General features: G+C 45.6%; 2 protein-coding genes across 6 annotated transcripts; both read right to left on the bottom strand.

Moving 5' to 3' along the window:
- Positions 1–105: 105 nt before the first annotated feature.
- On the bottom strand, positions 106–11,711 carry lpin2 (lipin 2). Of its 5 annotated transcripts, none has more exons than XM_037276580.1 (19): positions 11,441–11,711; positions 7,803–8,003; positions 6,896–6,991; positions 6,242–6,687; positions 5,932–6,058; positions 5,556–5,853; positions 5,379–5,478; positions 5,123–5,310; positions 4,887–4,980; positions 4,743–4,812; positions 4,578–4,670; positions 4,425–4,507; positions 4,215–4,359; positions 3,827–3,975; positions 3,148–3,234; positions 2,598–2,750; positions 1,614–1,728; positions 1,235–1,338; positions 106–1,111 (listed from the first exon to the last, which is right to left on the bottom strand). In XM_037276580.1, exons 2-19 carry the CDS (start codon positions 7,992–7,994, stop codon positions 967–969), a joined length of 2,685 nt encoding a protein of 894 aa, XP_037132475.1. In that variant the 5' UTR covers positions 7,995–8,003; positions 11,441–11,711; the 3' UTR covers positions 106–966. The 5 variants fall into 5 exon arrangements, with proteins under 5 accessions (XP_037132475.1, XP_037132477.1, XP_037132476.1 ...); XM_037276582.1 differs by having other exon boundaries at positions 6,242–6,684; XM_037276581.1 differs by lacking the exon at positions 11,441–11,711 and adding an exon at positions 10,000–10,019.
- A 288-nt stretch (positions 11,712–11,999) lies between these two features.
- myom1a (myomesin 1a (skelemin)) lies at positions 12,000–23,502 on the bottom strand. The gene is made up of 37 exons (XM_037276576.1): positions 23,338–23,502; positions 22,570–22,808; positions 21,245–21,394; positions 20,977–21,163; positions 20,748–20,905; positions 20,580–20,672; positions 20,401–20,489; positions 20,261–20,302; positions 19,952–20,113; positions 19,718–19,879; positions 19,409–19,550; positions 19,145–19,344; positions 19,020–19,073; positions 18,666–18,790; positions 18,413–18,596; positions 18,168–18,342; positions 17,861–17,982; positions 16,923–17,119; positions 16,721–16,847; positions 16,409–16,593; positions 16,232–16,346; positions 15,964–16,120; positions 15,714–15,820; positions 15,495–15,539; positions 14,850–14,986; positions 14,628–14,772; positions 14,466–14,525; positions 14,339–14,406; positions 14,146–14,271; positions 13,524–13,611; positions 13,415–13,453; positions 13,214–13,319; positions 12,900–13,063; positions 12,773–12,809; positions 12,627–12,649; positions 12,494–12,549; positions 12,000–12,418 (listed from the first exon to the last, which is right to left on the bottom strand). The coding sequence occupies exons 2-37, from the start codon at positions 22,761–22,763 to the stop codon at positions 12,149–12,151; spliced, it is 4,491 nt and encodes a 1,496-aa protein (XP_037132471.1). The 5' UTR covers positions 22,764–22,808; positions 23,338–23,502; the 3' UTR covers positions 12,000–12,148.
- Positions 23,503–23,780: the final 278 nt, after the last annotated feature.

The following is a 23,780-nucleotide window of genomic DNA, read 5'->3' as shown; positions in this document are numbered from 1 at the left end:
CTTATTCTACTTGGCCAACAATATGTTTATTTATATATAATCAATACCTTTGTGCTTTTTTTTTTTTATATAACACTATCTCCTAGGTTTCACTGTATTTATTTCTTTATTTATTTTTTGCCAGATCTTGTAGGTCACCCACCCCAGGTTAAGTATGAGGAGCAGCCGTACGACCAAGTGAGTTTGGATCATGAAGTAACACCATTCCTTTGTTTTTGTCAAAATCCTTCAAATGGAAATGTACACACTTTCAGTGCATATATGAATATTTATACACACTACAGTTCACAGGTTTAGGGGTCTCTTCCAAATGTCCTTTTTTATAAGCACTGTTTTTAGTATATTAACAATTTCTGGGCTGTACTTTGGATGATTTATTTTTCTTCTTCTATGAATAATAAGCGACTCCAAACTTTTGAACGGTTGTGTGCATATGCTGAGGAACATGCGTTGTACTCCTGAAACACGGACTGTACTTCAAAGTAAAAAGGCTTACCGTTTGCATTTAGCGCTAATGTTTGTGGCCGTAAAGAACTTCTTCAGACAAGGCATCAGCATCAGTAATAACTTAAACATAACACTTAGTTTCATAAATAATAATCATGATGATGATCCAGCAGAGGTTGTTTTTGAGCATCATAAATAGTTTTCTATGCCAATATTGTCCTCCTCGCATCGTTTCAGTGTGAGGAAGGAGTAGCTGCTTCGTGTGGAGGCGTGACCTTGAAAATGGAGCCTGACTTATTCTCGCTGTACCGCAACTGCGGCGGCCATTAGGCAGGTCCAGAAGTGCATCTAAGGCGGCGTTGGATTTGGCAAAAGCGAGCATCTCCCAGGTGTCTCTTTTGTGCATTTGCGCTGCTAGGTAACTCCCGTGGAAAAAAAATGAACACAACAGGGCACCCTTTCAAGTGCGGTGCGTGCCTTCCTGGCCCTCTCCTCGTTGCGAGAGTACCTGAGCGATTTTCAGAGCAGGTCCGCGGGGTCCACGGCGGGGATGGGCTGCCTCCAAAAGCAGAAGGAGCTGAATTCGGGCATCGCGAAAGCTTCGTTCTGCTCCTTGCTCAGCAGCGGGAACATATGCTCCACCAGCTCGCTCAGCCTGCAGTAACTGGACAAACAAAAATGGAGACATAGGATGAAGAATTGACTTTTGAATGGCTTGTATGCCGGACAAGCTCGCGAGTCAAAACACTTGTTTTTGAGAGGGGAAGTTTGGAATGTGAGTACGTACGAGGACTTGTTGCCCTTGGTCTGTTCCTGGATCAACTCTCCCTTCGGGTTGACCGTGAAGATCCGGCAAACGGGAACTCCCACCTCCTTGTAGGCAAAGACATCCTACGCAGACGTGGAGCAAAAATGGTTTGCTTGATAGTGGATGCAAAACATACCGAAGGGCTTTCATCAACACAATTTAAGAGCTTAAAATGAGTTCCTACTTGATTACATAACACCCAGCACCGTATTGGCAGAAAGTTTTCTAATGCGTGTCATGATGACACATCAAAACAAGACGTTGAGCGTGCGTCATTTTTTCAGACGACATCTGCTTGTGTTGGCGCAGCTCTGCGTTAAATCACACGTTGTCATCGGTCTGACATAAATAAACTCACGTTGGCTCGATTGCCGAAGGCGGCGTGGAACGGCTGTTTGTTATGCTGGAACAGGTTCTTGATGTCCGTCAGGCATTCGATCTTAAAGATCTCGGGTTTCTTCTCGATGACCTCCCTGAGGGAACACAAGACTGGGATGATGATAGCCTCCCCTTACGTTGGACAGGCAATGACATGGAGCAAGAATTTCCTCGTGCCCAATGCAAACACAATGCGGCTGTTATGACAGATGTAGAAGGCGAGGCCTTGGACGTTGCTGTGGTTACAAGCGGCGGCGGCGGCGACAACATATGAACGGCAGAAAATATAGAGGGCAACGCCCGCTTCCATCCGATGTAATTAAAGTGAGAATGCTCTATAATACAGAGCTGTGTTTAGCGCAATGCACGGGTGCATTTGGGAGAAATGTCAACAGAGGATGCCAGAGGGCTTTGGCTCTTCCTGTGCGTAAAATCTAACTGTAGCAGTCATGCAGTGCCCTCCAAAAGTATTGGAACGGCAAGGTCAATTTCATTGTTTTTGTTGGATATTAAAGACGTTTGGGATCAAATGAAACACACAATTCTAATGGTCACTATCTGTCGTGGAAAAAAAACATTTAAGCGAGGCAGCTAGTCTTTATTTACATGCATTTTTAGCACATTACAGTGGACGCCAAATGTTTGAAGTCTGGTATTGGCATCCACACATTCTCCACTTCACAGATGATATTTTTAATTTTTGGAACCTATTCTGCCGAAAACATGTCTCATAAAAACCTTGCTTTGGCGCCATGTGGCGGCTAGCAACTAAGGGCTTTCTACTAGGACTTGAACACTGTCTCCGGTGCTGCTGTTTTGGTTAGCAACAAAGCCGAAATGCTCAAATAAACACAAAGTTGCAATGAGATAATGACCTACTTATTTTGTTTTCCTGGCAAGAGGAGGTGTCTATGAGAGGGGGGCATTTATGTCATAGGATGGGATTAGTCTATGTTTGGGTTACCTATGGAAAGCCGAAAAGAGGCTGCTGGGTGACAGCATGAGAGGCCCGCGGGGCAGGATGGTGCCATCGTCGTTGACCCACTGCAGGTAGCCCCTCGTCATATCTGCCATGCCGATGGCACGAGCCGAGCAGTACAGGAACTTGTAGCCGTTCCTGCCGACGAAGAAAGAGAAGACAAACTGCTAAGAAGAGCACTAATTAGATCGGCTATATCGGAGCATTCAGAAAGTGAAACAAATACTTGACAAAGGTCAATGGAATCAAATTGTTTTGTTGACCATCCCGGTAATCAGGGCAAAAAAAAAAAAATCCTCTGCATTAACTTGAGACAGAGCCACACCTACCCACAACGGAGTGATTTGAACCAGACTGTGAGGAAGGTCAGAGACCTTTTATTAAGGCATCTGGGAACTCTTCTAAATTGTTTACAAAATTCATAATAAACGACGTCTCCATTTAAGCAAGCCTCATAAATGCAGGGCCGCAAGAAAGGCAAACCCGTGACAACTGTGAATCGAGCCCAGATGCTTCTTCCCCATTGTGTACTTACTCGGCGACTGAGTGATAGAGCTTGGCGATCCCCTGGTGGGTCCAGTCCTTCCCAAGCTGCGGCAGGATCTGTCCAAACACGTCGGACCTAAAAGTGACAGAAACTAAGTGAGAGAGAACATAACGTAGAGCTCTGGTATAAAGTAAGATTAGCTGCGCGTGGGAGAGACTGCTACATTTCAAATGTAAATGAGCTCATTATGGAGCCTTGTGAGCGGTGCGCTAACAGAGGCCACATGTCACGGGGTCACGCCAGATAATAAGCCGCAGTCAATCTGGCTGGTTTGATATGTGGGCAATCTATGCGCATTTGCAGAGTGGGCTGCGGAGGAAATGGAAGTTGACATCAGGGGCGGTTTGGAGGCGAGCTTTCAGCTAATTAAAAAGCCAATGTGAGACAATATGTGCTATTTGGAGAGGGGTAAACATGTCAAAAGCAATTACGCGACTCAAGAAAAGGCATCACAACATCTTGGCGTATAATTGCCTTCATCTAAAAAAGTAACTTGCGAAAGATTTTATGTGTGGGCTCACGTCCTTGTTTTCCATTCTCAATTAAACGGTTCTTAAATAAAAAAAAATGTCCATACTGCACACCTCGTTATTGTATGGCAACGTGATTTGAGAATCTACAATAAAAGAACACATTTATTGTCGAGCTTCTCGTTGTGGGGCCTTACTTGGTGATGGTTCCGTCGATGTCAGAGATGATGACTTTGTCGTCCCAGTTCCACAGGTAGATGGTGCCCTCGCAGCGGCACGTGCCTTGGTATTGCGTGGTGATGCTGAACGTCACGTCGTTGGGGCCTTCCTTTAGTTTCAGACTGGCCTGGTAGTACGAGGACAAAAGAAATTGGAAAAAAACAATCAACTCTGGCTGCCCATCTATTAATCTATCAGTTCAAGCTATCTCGAGCAATCTTCCGACAAATTTTACACCTACCCAGCGACTTCAATATTGAATGGCACAAGTACCAATTTCAGCCAGCAGATGGAGCTCCATACTGGCAAATGAACTAACCCCCCCCCGTTTTTACATATTCAGTTACTATGACTTAGCACACTCACAATCTGATCAGAGGAGAGACGTAGAGACTTCCTGTAGGCGTGGGCGCCGAGATGCTGCTGAATGTCATGATGGTGTCTCTCCTGACACGACGCGGCGCTCACCTCCTTGCATTCTTCGTCGCTGGACGAGTCTGTGTTTTTGCTCCTTTAAGTGTACATTAAATCGATGGTAAATATATGCCGTCCACGTTGTAACGGGCTAGAATTTACCGTAAGGCGAGATTCTCCTGCGTCATGGCGGGTCCTTCCTCTGCCGACTGAGACTCTTCCTTGGTTTCAAGCTTGGTCTCAGACTGCAATACATTTGAAATAAGTCTCGAAGGCTCACACTCCAACCAAAATGTTGTCGATCGTGACACAAACCTGCTTGATTGCACTATCCGCCCGTTTCCGCCAGAACCACCAGCGGCCCGACTTCTTTGGCATCTTCTCCTTCACCCAGGCCTCCTCTGTAGCCTAAAGCATTGGAGTCGGTGTTCAAATTCCCGCCGCTGGCATCACAAGTTTGCAGTCATATCTTCAAATTACCTTTGGTAAATTCTTCTGAAATGCTTGTAGACTTAGAATCAAGGGTGCAGCAAGAGTCCAGTTATAATATCTGCGTGTTGAGAACCAGTTGATGGCATGGGTCGGTTGCATTGATTTCAGTGCGGAAAACAAAATCATGCTTACCTATTTCCTATCTTAACGACAAGGTTTGGGTTATCGATAATTGCTGGATTTTCAGCAAATTCGTGGTAGGTGATGATGTGCTCCATGAACTTTTCTGAAGAGACAAGAGAACATTTGCAGTGGTTCGAAAAAGCTTTGACAGCTGACTTTGGTAGTCCCCGCCCCCCCCCACACACAATCTACTGCCGGATGTCCAAAAGCCCAAGCGTGTCTTTGGTTGCCATGACAACAAGTACCTTTGGATATCTCCGCGTTCTCCGTCAGGCCTCCGCACAGCGACAGCGTGACGTCCGGGAGGTCGCTCGCTGAGTCCGACAGACACTCGGTGCCGCTGTCGGCGGCGGCGCTGCCCACCGACTGCGGCGACTGCGAACCCGAGCGAATCTCTGTTTCCATCCAGTGCTTGCCGGCCGCCTCCGCCTCGCTGCAACGCGAGAACGCGAGTTACGATCACGCTGAGCGACGTATTTTTAGCACTGTGGGCAGGCGAACCTTTTGGGAAAGTATCTGGCAGCGACATCGGGCTCAAGTGCGTTCAGGTCATCCAGGTAGATGTCCTCGGGACCCTGATGATGGCTCCTCTTCGGGACACCTGCATTCAACAAGTGGTAAACGCAAATTAATCAATCAAACCGATTATTTCCCAGCCAAACGCTCAATCAAAGCAACCTTTCTTCTTGGAGGGGGAGTCGCTCTGCTGGCTGCTGCCGGGGGTGGAGGTGACCACGTCGTACGGCAGCAATTCCGCAGGCTGCGCGAGAGCGTCCGGACTCTCACGCGCGGTCACAGAAGCGCTCGTGAGCGTGCGCGGCTCGGGCTTGACGACGGCGCACACGTGGCGGTCGCCATCGTCCGTTTCGCTGTAGTCCTCCATGGCCTCGGAGCTGAGGATAACGCGGAAATGGGTGCTCTCGGAAGGGGTGATGGTCACGGTTTTAAGTAGCTCCGCTCTGTCTTTTCTGGTCACCTGGATATTGGGAGGACCGCCATTTTTCCAACACTAAACATCACAGGTAAAAGGTCATGTTGAAGATGGCTTTCTTACCTTAGCCGTTTCCGGAAACTCTCCCCAGGTCCACTGCATGTGCGACTCGGCTCGCAGCAGAGTCTCCGACGGTCTCACCATCAGTTCGGAATCACTCTTTGGAGAAAAGGCCTGGGACAAGCCTTGGCTGCAAGTACAAAGAAATACATACATAAGGAGACGTTTATTTGTGGTAGGTGACCTTATTTCCGCATTTATTGACTAAGTCCTTCTTTATTTGTTTGAGCGATTGTGTTCTTTTTGCTTCGTGATTGACTGCAGTGCTTTTCAATTCACGCATTTTCAAATCTCTGGCAGAAAAAAATAACACCTGTCATTTGTTGCCCAGTCACCATCAGACAGTGCGTAGCCATCCAAGCTATGTCTGGCCGCAGGTAGTCTGGGGTCAACATCTCGTATTGTGGACGTTGAAGGCGATCTGGACACGTGAGGCACCGAGGCATCCTCATCAGAGCTTAGGTCCATCTCAAACATTTCCTCGGTGGCGGTAGCAGCAGGTGTGGTAGCAGCGGCGGGGGTGACCGACGTGGGGGGAGTCAGCTCTTCTCTGCGAGGGTCCCCTTTGTGCTTCTTCCTCCGTTTTTTCTTCTTTTTGGTGGAGACGGTAGCGGGCGGCGGCGGATCGGGGGGATATTCCCGGTCGGCCGGGTCGTCGTCTTGCAAGTCTTTTGAGGACCGGTGCTCCACTTCTGAGATCCAGAAAAGGTGACTCTCTGTTGGGATTGGGGATGTGGCCAGGTGGGCGGGAACAATCTGCTGGAGGACAGAGAAGGCACAAAAGGAGACGCATGCTTTTTTTTTAATAACACGTCTGACATGCTTTCATCAAATGATGACCTGGTACAGAGCTAAGGGGTTGGAGGTGGCTAGTTAATTATTTTAATAATCGCTGAATCAGATGAAAAATAATCATTTCTATCCCATTTTCATAATTACTATTAAAAAATAATCATGTCATACGAACATTCTCCTGTTCGGTTTCCTGGACGAAAAAAGCCTCGCCGTTGTCGCCGAGTTTCATTTGCAACTCCACAGGCTCCCCATTCACTTCAATGTCAATCTGGAAGAAAAAAAATAATAATGTAAGACATATATCATGATTCCCATAGAGCAACATGAAAGATAGACTTGAATTATTGTCATTTGGATTTTGTTTAGATGAAGCCTATCCCACCTTCAAATAGCCCCATTTTATTTGTCAAAGAACTACACATCTTTTTGGAAAGTGGGAGAAAAAAACAGGATCGAAAGCCAGATCCTCTGGACTGTGAAGCAGACGTGCGACCCAAGACACCAATGTGCTGTGTTGAAAATGGGCCTCGCTTGGCAGTCACAAGATTTCATTTCCCACCCTCGGGGACCTTTTACGCAAGGCAAGGGATGACGACGACCGAGTTTCATGCTGAATTAACTAACGAGGCAGAATAAATGAGGGCCCTCTTTAACCCTGTTCAGCTCACAGGCAGCTCCACCACAGCAGGCTCAATATTGCACATTTAAAAATAACTGCAAAGATGATGTTTTATAATCACCCTTCATTTTGGTGCAGTAGGAGGCTGGTTGCAAAACAGCCCTTAGCCGCAAGCCCCCCCCCCTGCAGTTTCCTCTCCTGCCCACGCATTCAAGTTGTAGTGCTTGTTGCTATGGGAATGACTCATTCATTCATTCATTCATTCATTCCTCCCTCCGAATCCATCAGCATTCTAGGGAGAGAGTGAGAAAGTACCAACCTCTCACTAATCCCCCCACCCCACCCCACTGACCATTCATCAAGTGCAAAAGATACGACTGACAAAAGTCCAAGAAGGGGAAAAGAACATTTGAGTTTTTGGGGTTCTGGTTTGTCATCTCGAACCATTAAAGGCACTCACCACTTTCTCTTTGGAACGCAGCACACCGAGCTTGCCGAAGCGCACGTGGAAAGGCGAACACTGGTAGGTGCCGTCCCGCTGGCGGACGACCACCACGTCGATGCATCCGGACAGCGTGGCCTGGTTGATGCCCTTGTACAGCTCCTTGACGGTGACCAGCACCTGCCCGGCCAGCTGACCAACGTAGTTCATGGTGTCCACCTGGGAACAAAATACAGCGTCTAGTCAGCCGGGCAGGTTTACAAAGAATTTATAAAAAAATAAATAAACACACAGAGGAAGCGTTACAAGATGGCTACTTGACGGCAATGCGATGCTATAAAGGGACGTAAACAAAAGGCAGCGAGTCAGGCCAGGGTCGAGTTTCATGGACCTTGTAAACTCCCCGCCTTTGTTGACATTACCCGAAATGTTTACATCTCATCCTGACCTTTAGTTCGGGCCATGGGAGAAAGGAGGTGCTTGAGGATGAAAAGCATGTGTGCACACAACGATCCGCTACCAGTTCAAAGTTCACGGGTAAACTTCCTGCCTTGGAGAAAAAAACAACTCACCAAGTTCCAAGAGGATTTTAACGATGGTAAATCATCCAACTCACTGCTGTCAGTGTTATCCTCCGTGCTGGTGGTTCCTGAGGATCTTTGTCTCTTCATGGTGACCACAAGACCTCATGACACTCCACCGCGACCACGGCAAGCTTCTTGCATAACTTAACTCAACCATCCTGAACGTGTTCTTTATGTATCCTCCGACTTATCACCTGCTCCTATGAAACGCTGTCATAAACTTTACAATTCATGCCTCCGCCAGCATACAGGATCGTCAGTTGAGCCAATGAGATGACAGCTGACGGCTGATAAGGTGACACTCGCTACGAGGTGTTTTTGCTCCTGATAATAAAGTGTTCTCTGCAGCGTGACGTTCACACGCACTGTCGCGTGAACGATACGACCATTGCTGCTTGTTAATGTGACTAATCATGGAAGCTTGTGGCTTTCGGTCTTGCGCCAATAGGATCAATTAGTACAATGGCTGGTAGTTACCGCGGCGCAATAATCAATCTACATCCAAAACATGTGACTACAAGTACAGAACAATGAGAGGACTGTAAAGTGTAATCCCCGAGGGATTATTCCATTTACAGACCGATAATGCAAACTAAAATGAGCCCGACTGTTCAATGTATATAGCATTTCACATTATTAGTTATTATTAGCATTTGAACTTATGAGTGTGGCCTGAATAAAAAATATATACGATGGTGACTAATACGAAATCGTCTGTCTACATATGATGCTGCGCCATTAGTAAACGTCCACTGTAAAAGGCCATAAGCCAAAGCGGTGTTTACAGTGAAGTGAGCTGCTTCATCCAGCACTCAAGTCTGCGTTCGCAAGTAGCAGAAAAACAAAAAATGGCTCAAATGTTTTATGGGTAAATCACAAAACACTTGAGCATCCTAACAATATTCCTATTGTTTGTACTGGGATGCCAATTGGTTGTTGATTGAGGGACAACAACAATCTGTCCTAGCAGGCTAACAAGACCCAAGCCACAAGGATCATGTTTCACTCATTTGAGCTAAAGGTTACGCCATCAACAAGTGTGCGGAGTGGAAATATCGAGAGACACAGGCAGACAACAGCGGTTCACCAATCATTGACAGCGATCTGAAAAGCTCAATATTTGAACATGAAAATCACAAAAAGTCACACAAATAGGTTGAAACTCAATCATGAACAAACTGAACACAAAGGTTGGTCTGGAAATGTTTTCTACTATCAAGTCAAGGGGAATTATAAAAAACAGGAAGCTGAAACCGACCAAAAGAAAACAAGAAGCAGCACAAACAAATGGCCTCAGATGCTCCAGGCAGAGAAAATTCTAACTCAAGTGATTTGTGGCCAAACAGTTGTTTGATAAGCGCAGAGAGTCTCGTCAAGGCAATGGGAATGAGAAGCCATTAACACAGGAAGTAGAAACCTACCAAAATGAAACTGACAAACTAATGGACTCAAATGCAAGAAATCCGAGTAAAAGTCCTTTGTTGACAAAACACTGGTCGATAGCAGAGTCCTCTCAGACCAATACAGGAACAGGAACAAAACATCAAGTACCAAATTAAAAAAACAGGAGCAACACTGATACACTCGTTCTCACAAGACAAAAGTAAAGGGACACCAACATTGCCGCTCACCTTAGTTCTGGCCGAAATGAAGTCCAGTGGCGTGTGAAGACATCACGCGCCGTCATCGAAAGATTTTCAAATGTTGGCTAATACACGCCGACTAAGATATTTTGACTGGCCTTGGTCTTGTGTAACTTGCAGATTAGGAAAACGCAAATGCTCATGCGACGCTTTACATGAAAAGCCCGAGGGAGAACGTCATTGTGTGAACACCAACACCCCCGTGTCGTTGTTTTTCTTTTACCTCCTTCATCATTAATATTTCTTCCATGAAGATAGATGGTTGTACATATTTCAAGTTGAGTTTTACCAAAGTTTGGCTTACGCTAACAACTGAAAAACCCGTTGGTTAGCTCACCCGTATTTCAAGGCATCAGCGTGTTTGCATTTTTAGTCAAAGAAGTAAGTTATTTGTATACCGGCAGCTTTGTAGGACTAGTTAGTACATCTTCACAGTTGAGAAATCCTCCTCCAGCAGCTATGGAGCATTTTTTTGTCAATTAAATGATCTGACGGCTATTTTTTGTTTTTACAGTAATATAAAAGGCAGCAGGAAGTCATCTGGAAGTTTTTGTTGTGCTTCTGAACTGGGCAATTTGTTGGATAGATGCTAGTCTGCCTTTTAAGTACTGTCAGGTGTCATTGAGCAAGGCACCACTCTCATGCCTCTAGAGAGATGAAGATTACAATGTTTTTGGATAGCAAGAGTGGGTGATCTTGTTATTGTCTCGATAACCGTTAGCAATATCGCATAGCATCAGAAAGTCTGACAACACGTGATCAAATCATTGCACAATAATAGGTCCAAAATCCAAAATGGGAAGCACAACTACTGTTTATCCGGCCCTTTCCAGACTTCAGCTTCTTCGCATTGGCTCACAACACAAACGCGCCACATTTTGTACAAATGTTTTTTTCTATATTCCAAAAATGCCATTCAGCGAATAAAGCTGTGTGGATAAATTAAAGCTAACATGACTCACGAACGTCACCGCGGCATTTGAACGTCACGGCAGACGTTTTGTGGGTTGGATAACAACACTTATGTCGGGAGGAGAAAAACAGCTTTCTTACGGTGGCTAATGGTGGACGTTGGAGACACAAGTGTGGCAAATTGAAATGGGAGAAGCCCAAAATGAATGAGCCGTGCTCGAGCGTCGGCTAACTGCTCGTGACTGAATAAACGGCAAACGCTCTCTGATCACTCCCGAAAACAAGCGTTTTTTTTATTCCTCTAAGTGGATTTATTTCACAAGTCCATTCTCTGATTTGGAATAAAACTAAATGAATCATTCGAAGCTGGGGGGGGGGGAAATGTCAGCTAGCTTCGATGCTAAGTGCCGCTAGCTGCCTTAGCGATGTGACAAGATGACAAACGTTGCTTTTAAAGATATGTTAATCTTTTTAAATAAAATGAAATATATATGTATATATATTCTTTTTCATTTACCTTCTGTTGTCTTCGGTGGAGGTTTGTTGTTTTTGAATCAGCGAGTCCCCGTGTCCTCCATGTCTGATGTTGTCCCCGTGGGTGAAACTATTACTAGTACTACTACGTACTATTACTACTGCTACTTCTCCCGAGCCTCCCCGACCGAATGACGTGTTCGCGGCCGGGACCACCAAGCTGGTCAGCGGATGCGAGCGGAGGTGAGGTGCCGCTGTTGTGTGGCTCTCCGAGATGATGACGAAGATGGCAGCAGCAGGACGCGCGCACGCGCACGCGCATGGTTGGTTTTCACGTGTGTAAATATTTACTAAATAATAATAAAATTCCCCAAAATAGATATATTTTAAAATATTTATTTATCAGCTCCCCCGTACTAAAACCAAAATATTATTTATTCAGTATATTTTAAGTAATATTTCTGGATATTTTCTAGGTTATATCTATTTTAGTATTTTTTTTCCAGTCATGTCTTATATTCTAATATTTCATCTAATATGTTGTGTATTATTTTCTTGCCTACCCCTAAATGTACATGTCATATGACAAAACAAATGAAGACATGAAGATATCAGTTCTTTTATTGTTTCCTTTCTTCACAGAACCAACTTGTTCGAAAAAGTGACTTAAAATACCGACATGCTAAGAAAACTTTGCTTGCCTTTGCACTGCCGTCCATCACTCGTGAATTCACTCTTCCCACCCTCAGTCCTACTTCTTCTCTCCCTCCACGGTTTCATCATCCTCCGGGTTGTACACGCTGACCGTAAACTGACCGGCCTCCGTACCGTACTTGTTGCGCACCACTAGCGCGTACTTGCCCGAGTCGGCACGGGTGACTGTGTCGATGGCAATGCTGGCGTACTTGCCGTGCTCAAACTTGAGCACGTAGCGTTTGTCGGCCGCCAGCTCCCGCTCGTTCTTGGTCCAGCTCACCTCGGGTGTGGGCTCGCCCCACACGTTGCCGGTCAGGTTAAGGGACTGAAGTAGGGGGAAAAAAAATGACATAGTGAGGAAAATAATTTGCGTAATATGAAAGAAGTCCGACGACTTTACCTTGCCCTCTTGGATAGCAACCACATCTGGCAGTCCTCCAATAACACGAGCGCGATCTAAACAGAACAGATTAATGGCATTTCCATTCATTTCAATGGGGAGAGATGATTCAAGATACTTTGGCTCAACTTACTTCTCTCTGCGATGGCTGCCGCCCTACAGGAGGAAGGAAAGAAGAAGAGTCACAATGTCAAAGAATGAAAAAGCATTGGTTGGGGGGTGGGGTTACTATTATTATTACTATTATTTGCACTTAGTCACATGAGTTTGTTTACTCACTTGAGCTTTTGGAATTCCTCAAATGCTTCTTCCCATGCTGCATGAAGGAACCACACGCACATATTATGAATATCTAGTAACAAATAACCCTAGAATTGAATTTGGAATCAGAAAAAAAACATCTCACCTTGCCCAGACAGTTCAAACACGCGCTTGACACCATCCTTGCCATCAAACAGGTTGACGGCGTATCTGCCCTTGTCCTTCTCTGTGGGCTCGTTGATCTTCAGCCACAACTGCTCGCCAGTCACTCCTGCCTTCACACGTTCTGAAGCGGTGATCTTGGCGTCCCTTAGTGGTGCAGGAAGAAAACCACCATTTTTTTCAACATGAGGAGTTAGCCTAATAAAGAATTGATCATTCCGGTACAGTGGCGCCTTGAGGTATGAGTTTAATCTGACCACTGGCGTAACTCAAACTTTGAAATCTCCACGGACGTACTTGTGCAGCCAGTTGATGGACTGTTCCTCGTGATAGTACGTGACGTCGGAGGACAGGATGATGCCGTGCTCCGTGCTGGTGACTTGAATTTGAGTGGAAGAGTTGGCTGGAGGGAGAAAAATCAAACGACACATTTTAATACACACTTCTTTCAGTGTATGCATCCATTATTAGGAGCTTGTGTGTGTGCGTGAGACTCACCAATCACTCTGAACAACTCATTCATTACAGCCTGGTAGCCTGGAGAGGAACGGATGCATCTATTTGTAATGTCGGAAAGTAACACGCAGAATGAACACGGCAAACTTACCCGCATTCGTCATATCGAACCTGCTCTTATCCTGGCCTCTGTCATCCCTCAGGTACACTTCGTAGATGCCGACGTCATTCTTGGAAATCTAAGGTGCGAAACGTTAACGTTAAAGAGACAACAGTGACGTCCGCCGAGTCTTCCGTAATCGCACAGTCGGCTTAACAGACAACGCTGCGGACGAGACATGATGGCAAACAATGGAATGGTAGCATGGAGGAAATGCGAAAAATAAAATGCATGGTCCAGACTTTGGGTCTTGGAAGTAACGGCGAAGCGTCGTCAACGGGCGGCTCTATCGTGTCCTGCTTAATAACCCACTGCAAATTAAGACACATGAGCACATTAAGAGCAACAGACACATGATGGACGATGATGCGACTTTTTGAAAACAGTGTTAATGATGTAATAGAAGCAGAAATAAAAAATGCACCGTATGGACAAAAGTATTGGGACACCTAGCACCAAATGAAGCTCATGAAAGAGAAATGATAGACGTGTCATTTTAAGAGTCATGTTCCAATACTTATGGCCAAAGATTGCTTGTTATGAGTTTCACGAGAAGCAGTTTGGTCACGAAAGTACGGACAGAACAGAAGCGCATTGCCCTGTGATGGCCAACCTTTCCGATATTAAAGGTCAGCACGTTGCCCTCCTTCTCCAGCTTCTTGGCGGCTTCGTCACGCTCGCCGATCGAGAGGCTATCCTTGTACCAGATGATTTGCGTGTCCGCCTTCATGTTTCCTACCTGCGCAGAGAAATGCGTTTTCACCCAAAAAATCATCGGTTCATTCATTGCTGGTTTTTGTCTTTACCGTGCATTGCAGCAGGACGTCACACTGCGACGTGATGGTGAAGTCCAGGTACTTAACAAAGTGAGGACCTGTGGATGAAAAGATGTCATGCAAACACATACACTGATGTGTGAGGAAGCAAACATACCTTGTTTCCTGAGCCATTCTGCTCTTTCAAACTGGGACTTCTTCTGCAGCGCCGTGAACTCTGCAGAGGTAATAGCAAAGTTTCATAAAGGAAATATGATCTTCTACTGCCCCTCAATGGACATAGACGTTCACTACAGAAGAAAAAGGATGTGCCTGGTACCTTCTCCTATGAGCACCAGGCTGGTGGCACCCTTCGCTTTGCCGTCCACCAAATTGAAAGTGAACGTTCCCTCGTCTGTGACTTCCAGGGAATCCATGAACATTTCGATGATGCCGGTGGTCTTGTCAAACTTCATGTTGTATTTCTAGAGGCCGGGGGGGAATTACAATTTGTTTGTGGAAGAAATGGAGGGGGAAATACACAAGCAGGTCTGGCTCTTACATCTCCTTGTTGAAGGATGGTGTCGTTGAAAACATATTCTACTTGACAGTCCTTGCTGAACTTCTCCACCTGAGTCCAGAAGCGCACGCGGCCCTTCTCTTGCAACTCCATGGCCATTTCGTTCACAAAAGGAATAACTGGGGACAAACAAAAAAAAAAAAGCAGCATGCTTGGATTTATGCTTTACACAATTGTATCTTGTTACTGCTTTTAATGGACTCATGTCAAATTGTAAAAAAGAGCAAAAAAATTAAATAGAGAAACGATAAAAAGTCATTTATAGATGGAAAAAAATATAACTAAAAGGAACAAAATAAAATCATAAAATAAAAAAGAACTAAATAAATGACAAAATAATAAAACTATATATATATACATATACATATATACACGTATATATAATAAATATAGCAGATTACAGAAAATACAAATAAATGAATAGCAGATTTACAAGTACTAAATAACTAGAAAAAGAACAACCAGTAAAATAAATAATAACTTAAAATGATAAGTCGATACAACGAACTACTTAAATAAAGCAACATGAATGTACTGTTTTGATCATTGTCACAGAATGGATCATGATGGAATTTTATGGTAGCACTCTGGTGAAAATGTGTTACTGATGGCGCGGCGTATATTCACCAGGGAACTTGTGGTCGTGGCTAATGTCCAACAGACGCATCAGATCTGTCAACAACAAGAGCAGAATTAAAATGGCCATTGTCAGCACCTCAGCATTTTTCTCATAGCGCAGAGTGCAACTTTCCATTTGTCTGGCAGCTGGGAATTGAGTGTATCACTTACAAAGCGGCTCTCCACATGCCCAGCAAAGCGCAATTGCATGAAGGAGACACGGCTCACCTTCCTCCGTGAGCTGGTAGCTGGATGAGACGCCTTCCATGTTGGTGACTACGCAGGAGAAAATGCCCAGATCCTCCAGGGACGGGTTGTTGAAGATAGCTCGGGACCTGGAAAATGGACCACACCAAATACAAAGCTGATGAGAGGTAACCCGCGTTTGATGGTCCATCTTTAGCCATGTTTCCACCATGGGTCCATGAATGGGCCGAACCCTGCGGCACACCTTTGAGAACTGGAAATTGATGCCTACCTGCCCTTCTCCTTGACGATGGTCAGTCTGGAGGTGTCTGTGATAGCCTGGTAGTTCTTAGACCAAACAAACTCGCAGCCTTCACTCATCTCGGGGCACTCGAAGACCATAGAGATCACGCCGTCGTCGTCCACGTCCACGTAGATCTCCTTGGTGCCTGACGGGACAGTAAATGCTACTTTACATATCCTTCATTCGAAATGATAAATATTTATAGTTGACTTTATTGCGAAGCTGTATACTTTAGGGACATAATACTGGCGCTCACCAGGTCGACTCTCGGCCAGGATGGGACCCAAGACCTCCGAGGGATTCCCCACACCTGCGAGGTTTTGAGCGCGCACGCGGAAGACATAGGATGTAGCAGCTTGTAGCCCGCTCACCTGAATCAATAACAACAGTCAAAAGGAGCTTCTCTCTTTTCATTTCCAAATGTGCTCCTCACTTTCATGAACGTGGACTTGTTGGTCTCCTCGTGGGCAGCCGTCCAGCCTTCGTCCCCGGCTGACACCTCCTTGAAGTCCAAATAGTAGCCGTTGACGGGAGAGCGGCCGTCGAACAAAGGCGGCTCCCACAGGATCACCATGGAGGAGTCCCGGATCTCCAGAACGTGAAGACCAACGGGACCACCTTGGATGAAAAAAAAAAAAAAAACCCTTGGATGAGAAACCAGGGGTGAGCATTTTAAGGATACTTTTTTTTTTTTTTATCCATCTCAGGGGTTGGCCATTTTGCCACTTGATGTTGCGTCACCTACCTGGCACCGTAAGAGTCCACTCATTGCACTTCAGAGCCACACTGGGCACCGAGCCATCGCTGACTCCCGCCATGTTCATGGCGCGTACCTGGAACTCGTAAACCACATTCTCCTTCAGGTTCTCCACCTGAGAGGAAACAGATCCAGTTGAGTTGAGCAGCCAAATCAGACAAACGGAAGAAGTGACTGGACTCCAGCTCACCTTATAGGAGGTAGTGGTCAAGGCTTGGAGGTTGAGCTCATTCCACTTGCTAACCACGCGTCCCTTCACGGTCCTGTAGTCCACAAAGTATCCTCGGATGTCAGCTCCTCCATTGTTGGTGGGCTCGCTCCAGCCCACCACCATGGTGTCCCTGTGAGCTTCCAGTAGGTGCACATCCGTCGGCGCGGCGGGGACGGCTGAGACATATCACACGTTTGTTTCATGATGAGACGTAAAAGATGGCAAATTATCTCGGATGGATGGGCCGGTAGAACTCACTGGCAGAACTTTCAACAATACACTTTTGGTCTACTACAGCATGGTTTGAGCACCCACACACACACACACACACACACATGCACGCCTTTGAAGAGTCCATCAGGATGGATAAAGTACTTACACAGAAGCTTGACTCATAAGCTTCATGCTTTTTTATGTTTTTAGCCTTTTTCACCTTGTCCATGCACCAACCAGGCCTCCTGAAGAGTTAGCTATGTCCACATCTAAGCCACACAGACATGGCCCAAAAAAAAAGACAAGATTTAGCGATGCGCATGCGCATAACGTTAGTCTTCAAGGACGTATTAAGCAGATCTTTTCATAATTGGAAATAGCTCTCATGGCTGTAGCATGTTTTCTTCTTTATGAAGAAACCAACACAAGCAATTAAAGAATCCATTTTCCATTCAAATTCCCCTTAAGGAGCAGAAGCAAGCAGAACAATCCATGGCAGACCATATTAAGTCAGAAGAAAGCAGTTAAAAATGATTTCTTTCCCAACCATGACCAAATAAATTGGAGGGCAGTCAAAGCACAAGAAGAACGTGTTCTCAGCAGTATATTACAAGTTGATGAAGTCGGAGCGGAGGTGGTGGGAGAGAAAGAGTGAGAGCGGCGAAAGGTCAGTCAAATAAAAGAATAACGGCGAGGAGACTCACAAATGGCCGCCCGCACCAGCTCTGGCAGCGAAGCCGTTGAACTCAAGCTGTAGCCGGCGGCGTTGACCGCCTTCACTCGGAACACGCATGTGGTCTCACTGGTGAGGCCGTGACACACGAACCTGAACACGGATTCAGAAATGTTTGTTTTGCAATTCTAAGGTGTGACACAGTAGACCAACATCATCATCATTCTTTTGGACTTTTTGGGAAGTAATGTAATGAATGACTTCAAGGGTCAGATGTCCCAATACTTTTGTCCAAATAACAAACAGCAGCCGATATGATTTCTACTGAAGTGTTTGACCTGGTTTGCTTGACAGGCTTGTTGTTGCACGGGATCCAGACGTCGGTGCCCACCACGCTGTATTCGATGTAGTAGCCCACCAGGTTCTTGACATCCTTGGAGGCCGCCCAGGAGACCACCATGGAGGTGCTTGTGTTCCTGGTCGCCACGGGCATGCCCGGAGAAGAAGGCAGGTCTGTCGAGAAACCCAGCGACGATGTTCATTTCGATAATTGTGAAATGAATATGTAATGTTATCGCCGCACCGAGAACGTCTCCCACGGTGATGTCGCCGGTGGCTTCGGATGCTTCGCCCACACCCGCCGAGTTGCAGCAGCGCACGCGGAATCTGTAGGATTTCCCTTCGCACAGATCAAACAGGGCGAAGCGAGGAGACTTGACGGGCATGCTGGTGTTGACTCTCTGCCAAGTGTCCGAGCCTGAAACGCACTGAAACAGCCAACAGCTATTTTTAAAATCAATTTTAAAAATACCAGTAAGAAGAAGAACTATTCTGACCTTCTCAATGTAATACATCACTCCTTCATGACCCCTTTGGACGGGGGGCTTCCAGGCGAGCACCACGTAGCTCTTGGTTGCCTCTGTAACCTCAACTTCAGTGGGTTCTCCAGGTACCACTCCAGCTGGGGGCACATCATAAAGATGATGATCAGAGAAGAGACTTGGACAAAACAAATACATTGCACCATTCTTACTTTTTCCACATTTCATATCATGGCAATGTAGTGCTTTGCCGCCAACTTGTGGCATATGTTGGTACTGTACAATCATTTTTGAGGGCGGGGTTGGCAGATTTTTCACTATGAGCAAATAAAATGTGGAAAAAGTTGTGCAGACTTTCCAGATAAATACCGGTGTGGTCCTCCTCCGTGAACTTGATCATGCCAGTCCAAGGGGCGGAAGGTCCTGTTGAAAAAGAGCATCAATATTTTGGAGAAGTTCACTGTTTAGTTAGAACCGCCTAGATTGTTCCTCACCAAGGAGGCGGGCCCGGTCAAAGGGATCCATGGCGACCACCGTCTCGGAGATACGTGAGGCGCGGCTCACCCCCGCCTTGTTGAGGGCCGTCACCCTGAAGACGTACGAGCGGCCCTCCACCAGGCCCGTGACGGGGAAGCGGGCGTACCTGACGGGTGTGTCGTTGCACTGCGCCCAGTGATGGGTTCCAACCTCACACCTAACAAAACACACCACTTGAGTTTTAATCCAGCCGTGCCTGGAGATACACGTTTCTTCTCTACCTGTCGACGTAGTAGCCCAGGATGGGGCTGCTGCCTTCCACGGCGGGCTGCTTCCAGGTCACCACCACGTAGTCTTTGTTGACATCATGGCAGCGCACATCCAGGGGGGCTACGGGGACCCCCTCCACCTCCACGTCAGCATCTGGCAAAATGAAAACACATATGTGAGTAGTCATGTTTCTAAATCTGTCCAGTATCCGCTCTCTGACCTACTTTTTGGACAAAAGTCTTGGGACACAATCCCGAATAGATGAATCAGGGGTGGAGCTAACTTCCTTAATCATTCAGGTGTAGAAGAACATGACCTACCATTGACAAACACGTAGGCCGAGTAGGTGTCATAGCCCGCCGTGGTGACGACACGCATGGTGTACATGCCCTCGTCTTCCTTGTTGAGGTGAGTCAGTGTCAGGGTGGCGCGCTGCCCGGCCCATTGTGTATGCACCCATGGAGATGCCTTCAGGGGCACACCTGATCGTGGGGAAAGTCAAAAGACTTCAGATTCAACATTCAGAACAGGTGGGTGGCAGTGGGTCAACTCACCGTTTCGGTACCACACCACGTCGGGCTTGTAGTTCTTGACGGTGGGATAAATGATGATGGTGCAACCAATGCTCACTGTCTCGCCCTCGCGACCGAACGCCACGTTGAATTTGTCCAGGATGGTCGTCTCGAACGTGACGCCGTGCTCAGAGCTGAAGCCGCCTGTGACACAGAAGACGTTTTCACGGACATACACAGAAACCTTTTCTCCTTTTACACCTTGGCAAAGTAAGTACAAATAATTACATATTTTGCATAACTCTAATTCCCCAAAATAATATTATTACGCTATTATTCAGATGGACTCACGAGATTGGGTCACTATCGTTTCTCTTTCCTCATCATGGAAACCTGCAGAAGGAAAAAAATAGTTCATTAAAAGCCAAACAAAAATAAATCAACAAAAAAAACACACTTGCTTAAAAGGCACGGACGGAACTTTGACTTACGTTTTACAACCACCGTGGCCACGCAGGACATTTCTCCTTTCACGTTGAGTGCGGACACCCGATACGCGGCTGTGTCGAGGAAGTCGCAGCTGGGGTGCAAAAACGACGCAAATTCAGCTTCATCCGACATGAATGTGAATTTCTGGGGCCCGCGTCAACGAGGCTTGGTGATTACCTACTTCTTGATCTCCAGGTAATGCATGTTGTAAGTGCTCTCCACGGTGTATTTCTCGGAGTGTGCCTTGGCGTCGATCAGCACGTTGTTTTTGTACCTTGAATGCAGCACCAACACACAATCTTAACTTCTCTTTAAACTTGTATGATGACAATTTGAATACTTCCAGTACCAGGCAATCCTTGGTCTGGGCCACCCCGCCACGGTGCAGTGCAGCCGGATGGTCTCGCCTTCCCACACGGTCAGTCCACGAGGCTTGGTGGTCATCTCCGGGGGATGCATCAGGCAATCTGGGTTCATTTTCTTGCGGAACTCTGTCCACTCATCCAACTGCGGCCACACAGAGATTTGTATTAGGCTATTGAATGTGATCGATTTTCTTTTTTTTAAGGATTCCTTACAGTCCTACTCAGTTGCACGCGCTCGGCGGACTCTCGGATTTCCGTAGTCCTGGACTTTTTCTCCACCCTGACCTCCATCGCCTCCCTGGCCTCCCGGACAAACAGGCTCCTCATGGCCACATAGTTGATACCCTCCTCGGTCACATCGTCCTCGCGGGCCTCCATCAACCCGCGCACCTCTTCATGGCTTCACAATCAAAACGTCATTTTCACACAAATCCAAAACGTCTAAATTACACTCGGGTGACATTTCAGAAGGAATCATTACTTGGCTCTGAAGATCGGAATCACATAGCCGATGACGTCCTTGTCCAAGTCAGTGGCCAGGTAGGTGCGCCTGGCTCGCTTGGGTAGTGGACTCAACGACTTCACCACCTGCTCCAGCTCCTTCTTCTCACTCTTCACGGTGGTTTTCACGCTTGAAAGGAACGCAGAAATCAGTGGTGCCTTGACATACAAGTTGAATTCATCACCTGAGCACACTTGTAACTCAAAACATTTAGCTCTCAAATCATCTTTCTAAATTGAATTGAATGAATCCGCTTCAGCCTCCATACAAAAACAAAACATTGACGCGAATGATTGTTAACCATTAGCATGTCGAGTTGTTAGCATTGTTAGCAATAAGTTAAGCAAACTTCCCTAAGGCAAATATACTCAAGCCATTACTGTGATTTAGTTCTACATAATATGTTGCACTTGGGAAGCACTGTGCACTAGTGTTTAGTACATCTGCTTCACAGTTCCTAAATTCCGGGTTCGCTGGGATAGCTTGTCCATCCTTGTCTCTTTATTACAATGACTGAAATGCGCATTGGTTTATTTTAGGGGGGGTCCGACATGCATGCAAGTATATTTTTTGGCACTGAATGTAAAAATGAAAGATGTATTTCAGTCCACCTAAGCCTGATCCTGAACACCATTTGGTTAGCCCTTTATAAATACATAACAGGATAACACAAAGTACTATATGGAAAGATAATAGGACAGAAAATTCTGGTTCTTTGAATCTGAAGCTCTATAACAAAATATTTTTGCTTACTGAAATGCATTGGGGGTAAAATAACAATGAAAGCCTCCAACCTGAGGGAGGTTCCCTTCAGTGTCATCCAGTAAAGTGGCCTGCTCAGCTTTCATAAATAGCCCAGCTGGTCATGAATGTATCTGGCAGCACTCAACCAGCTCAAATTCCTTCCCTGGCCTCTTTATAGAGATAGTGACACACTTAGGACATGACAATACTTGTGTTCTGTTGTCCTAAATTGACTTGTGTCATATGCGCTTTGACACCTAACAATGAGGCAGCAGCTGCTAAGCTGGAGATTTTCCATCAGTCTTTTCTAATCAATACTAAGGGATGAAACTATTCCTAAAATTTAAGATAAAACAAGAGCACGTCTGCTATTAAAGAATGATGACTGAGTTGACAGAACTATAACGTTGAAGAGACTCCTTTTAGAATGTGTCAAATGACATTGCCTGTCTACATGTGTTGCAGCAGCATTTGTGTTCAGATCTCCATTGCAACAACACCGCCACAGAAATGGTAATTGTTAGCATAGGCTCTCAACATTTTATTTCAGACTGTCTTACCGACGGGTGGTGGTCTTGGAAGTGGAGAAGGACTGTTTGCTAACGGAGGACTTGGTGCTCAAGTGACTGCTGCTCTCATAGTGATGCTGCTGCTGTTGCTGATGTCGTCGATGGTGATGAAGCTCCTTCTGATGCTGCTCCTTGCGATGCTGGAGCTGCTGCTCCTTCTGTGACACTTGGACTGATCCTGACATCTTGGGGGCCGCTCCGCAATGTCACACACTTAGTCTGGACCAGTTCTAGAAAGAAACAGTATTGTTACACCATGGATATATTGATGACCATTGTAGATTGATTTATGACCGCACGGGATGTTTGTAGGTCAATTGAGGTCCGAGGTTTTCCTGATATATATGTGTGAATTGATTTATTAACTTAAATTTGTATTTGTGATCTCCGCATGTAATCTTGCAGTGGAAGAAAATAATAGAGGGAAAAAAAGTTCAACCTTAAAAAAAGAAACTAAAATGTGCTTAAATATATGGATATACATATGTATACATATCTATATACCTGTGTAAGATAGAATAATTGAAATAATGATTAATATAATAATATAAATATATAAACATGAATAAAGTCCAAAGTTGAGGAGAAATAATATATAAATTGTATGTCATTTAAAAACAACGAAAAACACAGCATGTCATGTTAACATTCCCAATAAAAATGTTACATGCCTAACCAGCTAGAGCAGCCTTCTAATTTATAGATGACACAATTTAGCCCGCAAAGTTCTTGTTAATTTAAGAAATAAACAGGGCTTACCACAACGAAGTCTCCAGGAATCCAACAATGGATAAATATGAGGTGTTCAAAATGTTAAGTCAAGCAAATCCAGGACGAGGGAAGGCAAGCAGGGGTGAAGGCCAGTGGACAAGAGAGTGGTCCCCAGACCAAAAATAATGCTGCCACTCTGCAGAACGCACAAGACACCCTCAGGACCTTTTAAGGCTGGGACACATTTAAATTTAGATCACAGGGAGAAAGAGAGGTGCTCCTTGGCTTACCCCACTACCTCTTTATAGAGGAAATATTGGCTCGCAATTACTGTCATTACATTCAATTAATTTCACTCATGATCAAGTCGATTTTTGAGATGTAGTGGTGCATGTTTGTTACAAAATACATGAATTATTTACATGTTTAACCATGTTTCTCTACCTAAAGTTCACACCGCCGCTTAGTGGCAAAAGTAGTGATTACTTCTT

The sequence above is a fragment of the Syngnathus acus genome, chromosome 17, assembly GCF_901709675.1.
Source record: "Syngnathus acus chromosome 17, fSynAcu1.2, whole genome shotgun sequence".
Taxonomy (NCBI): Eukaryota; Metazoa; Chordata; class Actinopteri; order Syngnathiformes; family Syngnathidae; genus Syngnathus; species Syngnathus acus.
The sequence above is the reverse complement of the archived record's forward strand: the minus strand, read 5'-3'. Positions and strand labels throughout refer to the sequence as shown.

Excerpts from the sequence above, each read along its gene's own strand:
- lpin2 (XM_037276578.1), bottom strand. The coding sequence starts at position 8,455 with ATGAAGAGACAAAGATCCTCAGGAACCACCAGCACGGAGGATAACACT. Across the intron at positions 4,508-4,577 it reads CGGATAGTGCAATCAAGCAG|TCTGAGACCAAGCTTGAAAC; the intron begins GTTTGTGTCACG and ends AATGTATTGCAG. Across the intron at positions 3,976-4,214 it reads GTCTCTCCTCTGATCAGATT|GCCAGTCTGAAACTAAAGGA; the intron begins GTGAGTGTGCTA and ends TCGTACTACCAG.
- myom1a (XM_037276576.1), bottom strand. The coding sequence starts at position 22,763 with ATGTCAGGATCAGTCCAAGTGTCACAGAAGGAGCAGCAGCTCCAGCAT. Across the intron at positions 20,906-20,976 it reads GCGTGCAACTGAGTAGGACT|TTGGATGAGTGGACAGAGTT; the intron begins GTAAGGAATCCT and ends GTGTGGCCGCAG. Across the intron at positions 19,551-19,717 it reads GGCCTACGTGTTTGTCAATG|ATGCTGACGTGGAGGTGGAG; the intron begins GTAGGTCATGTT and ends TCATTTTGCCAG.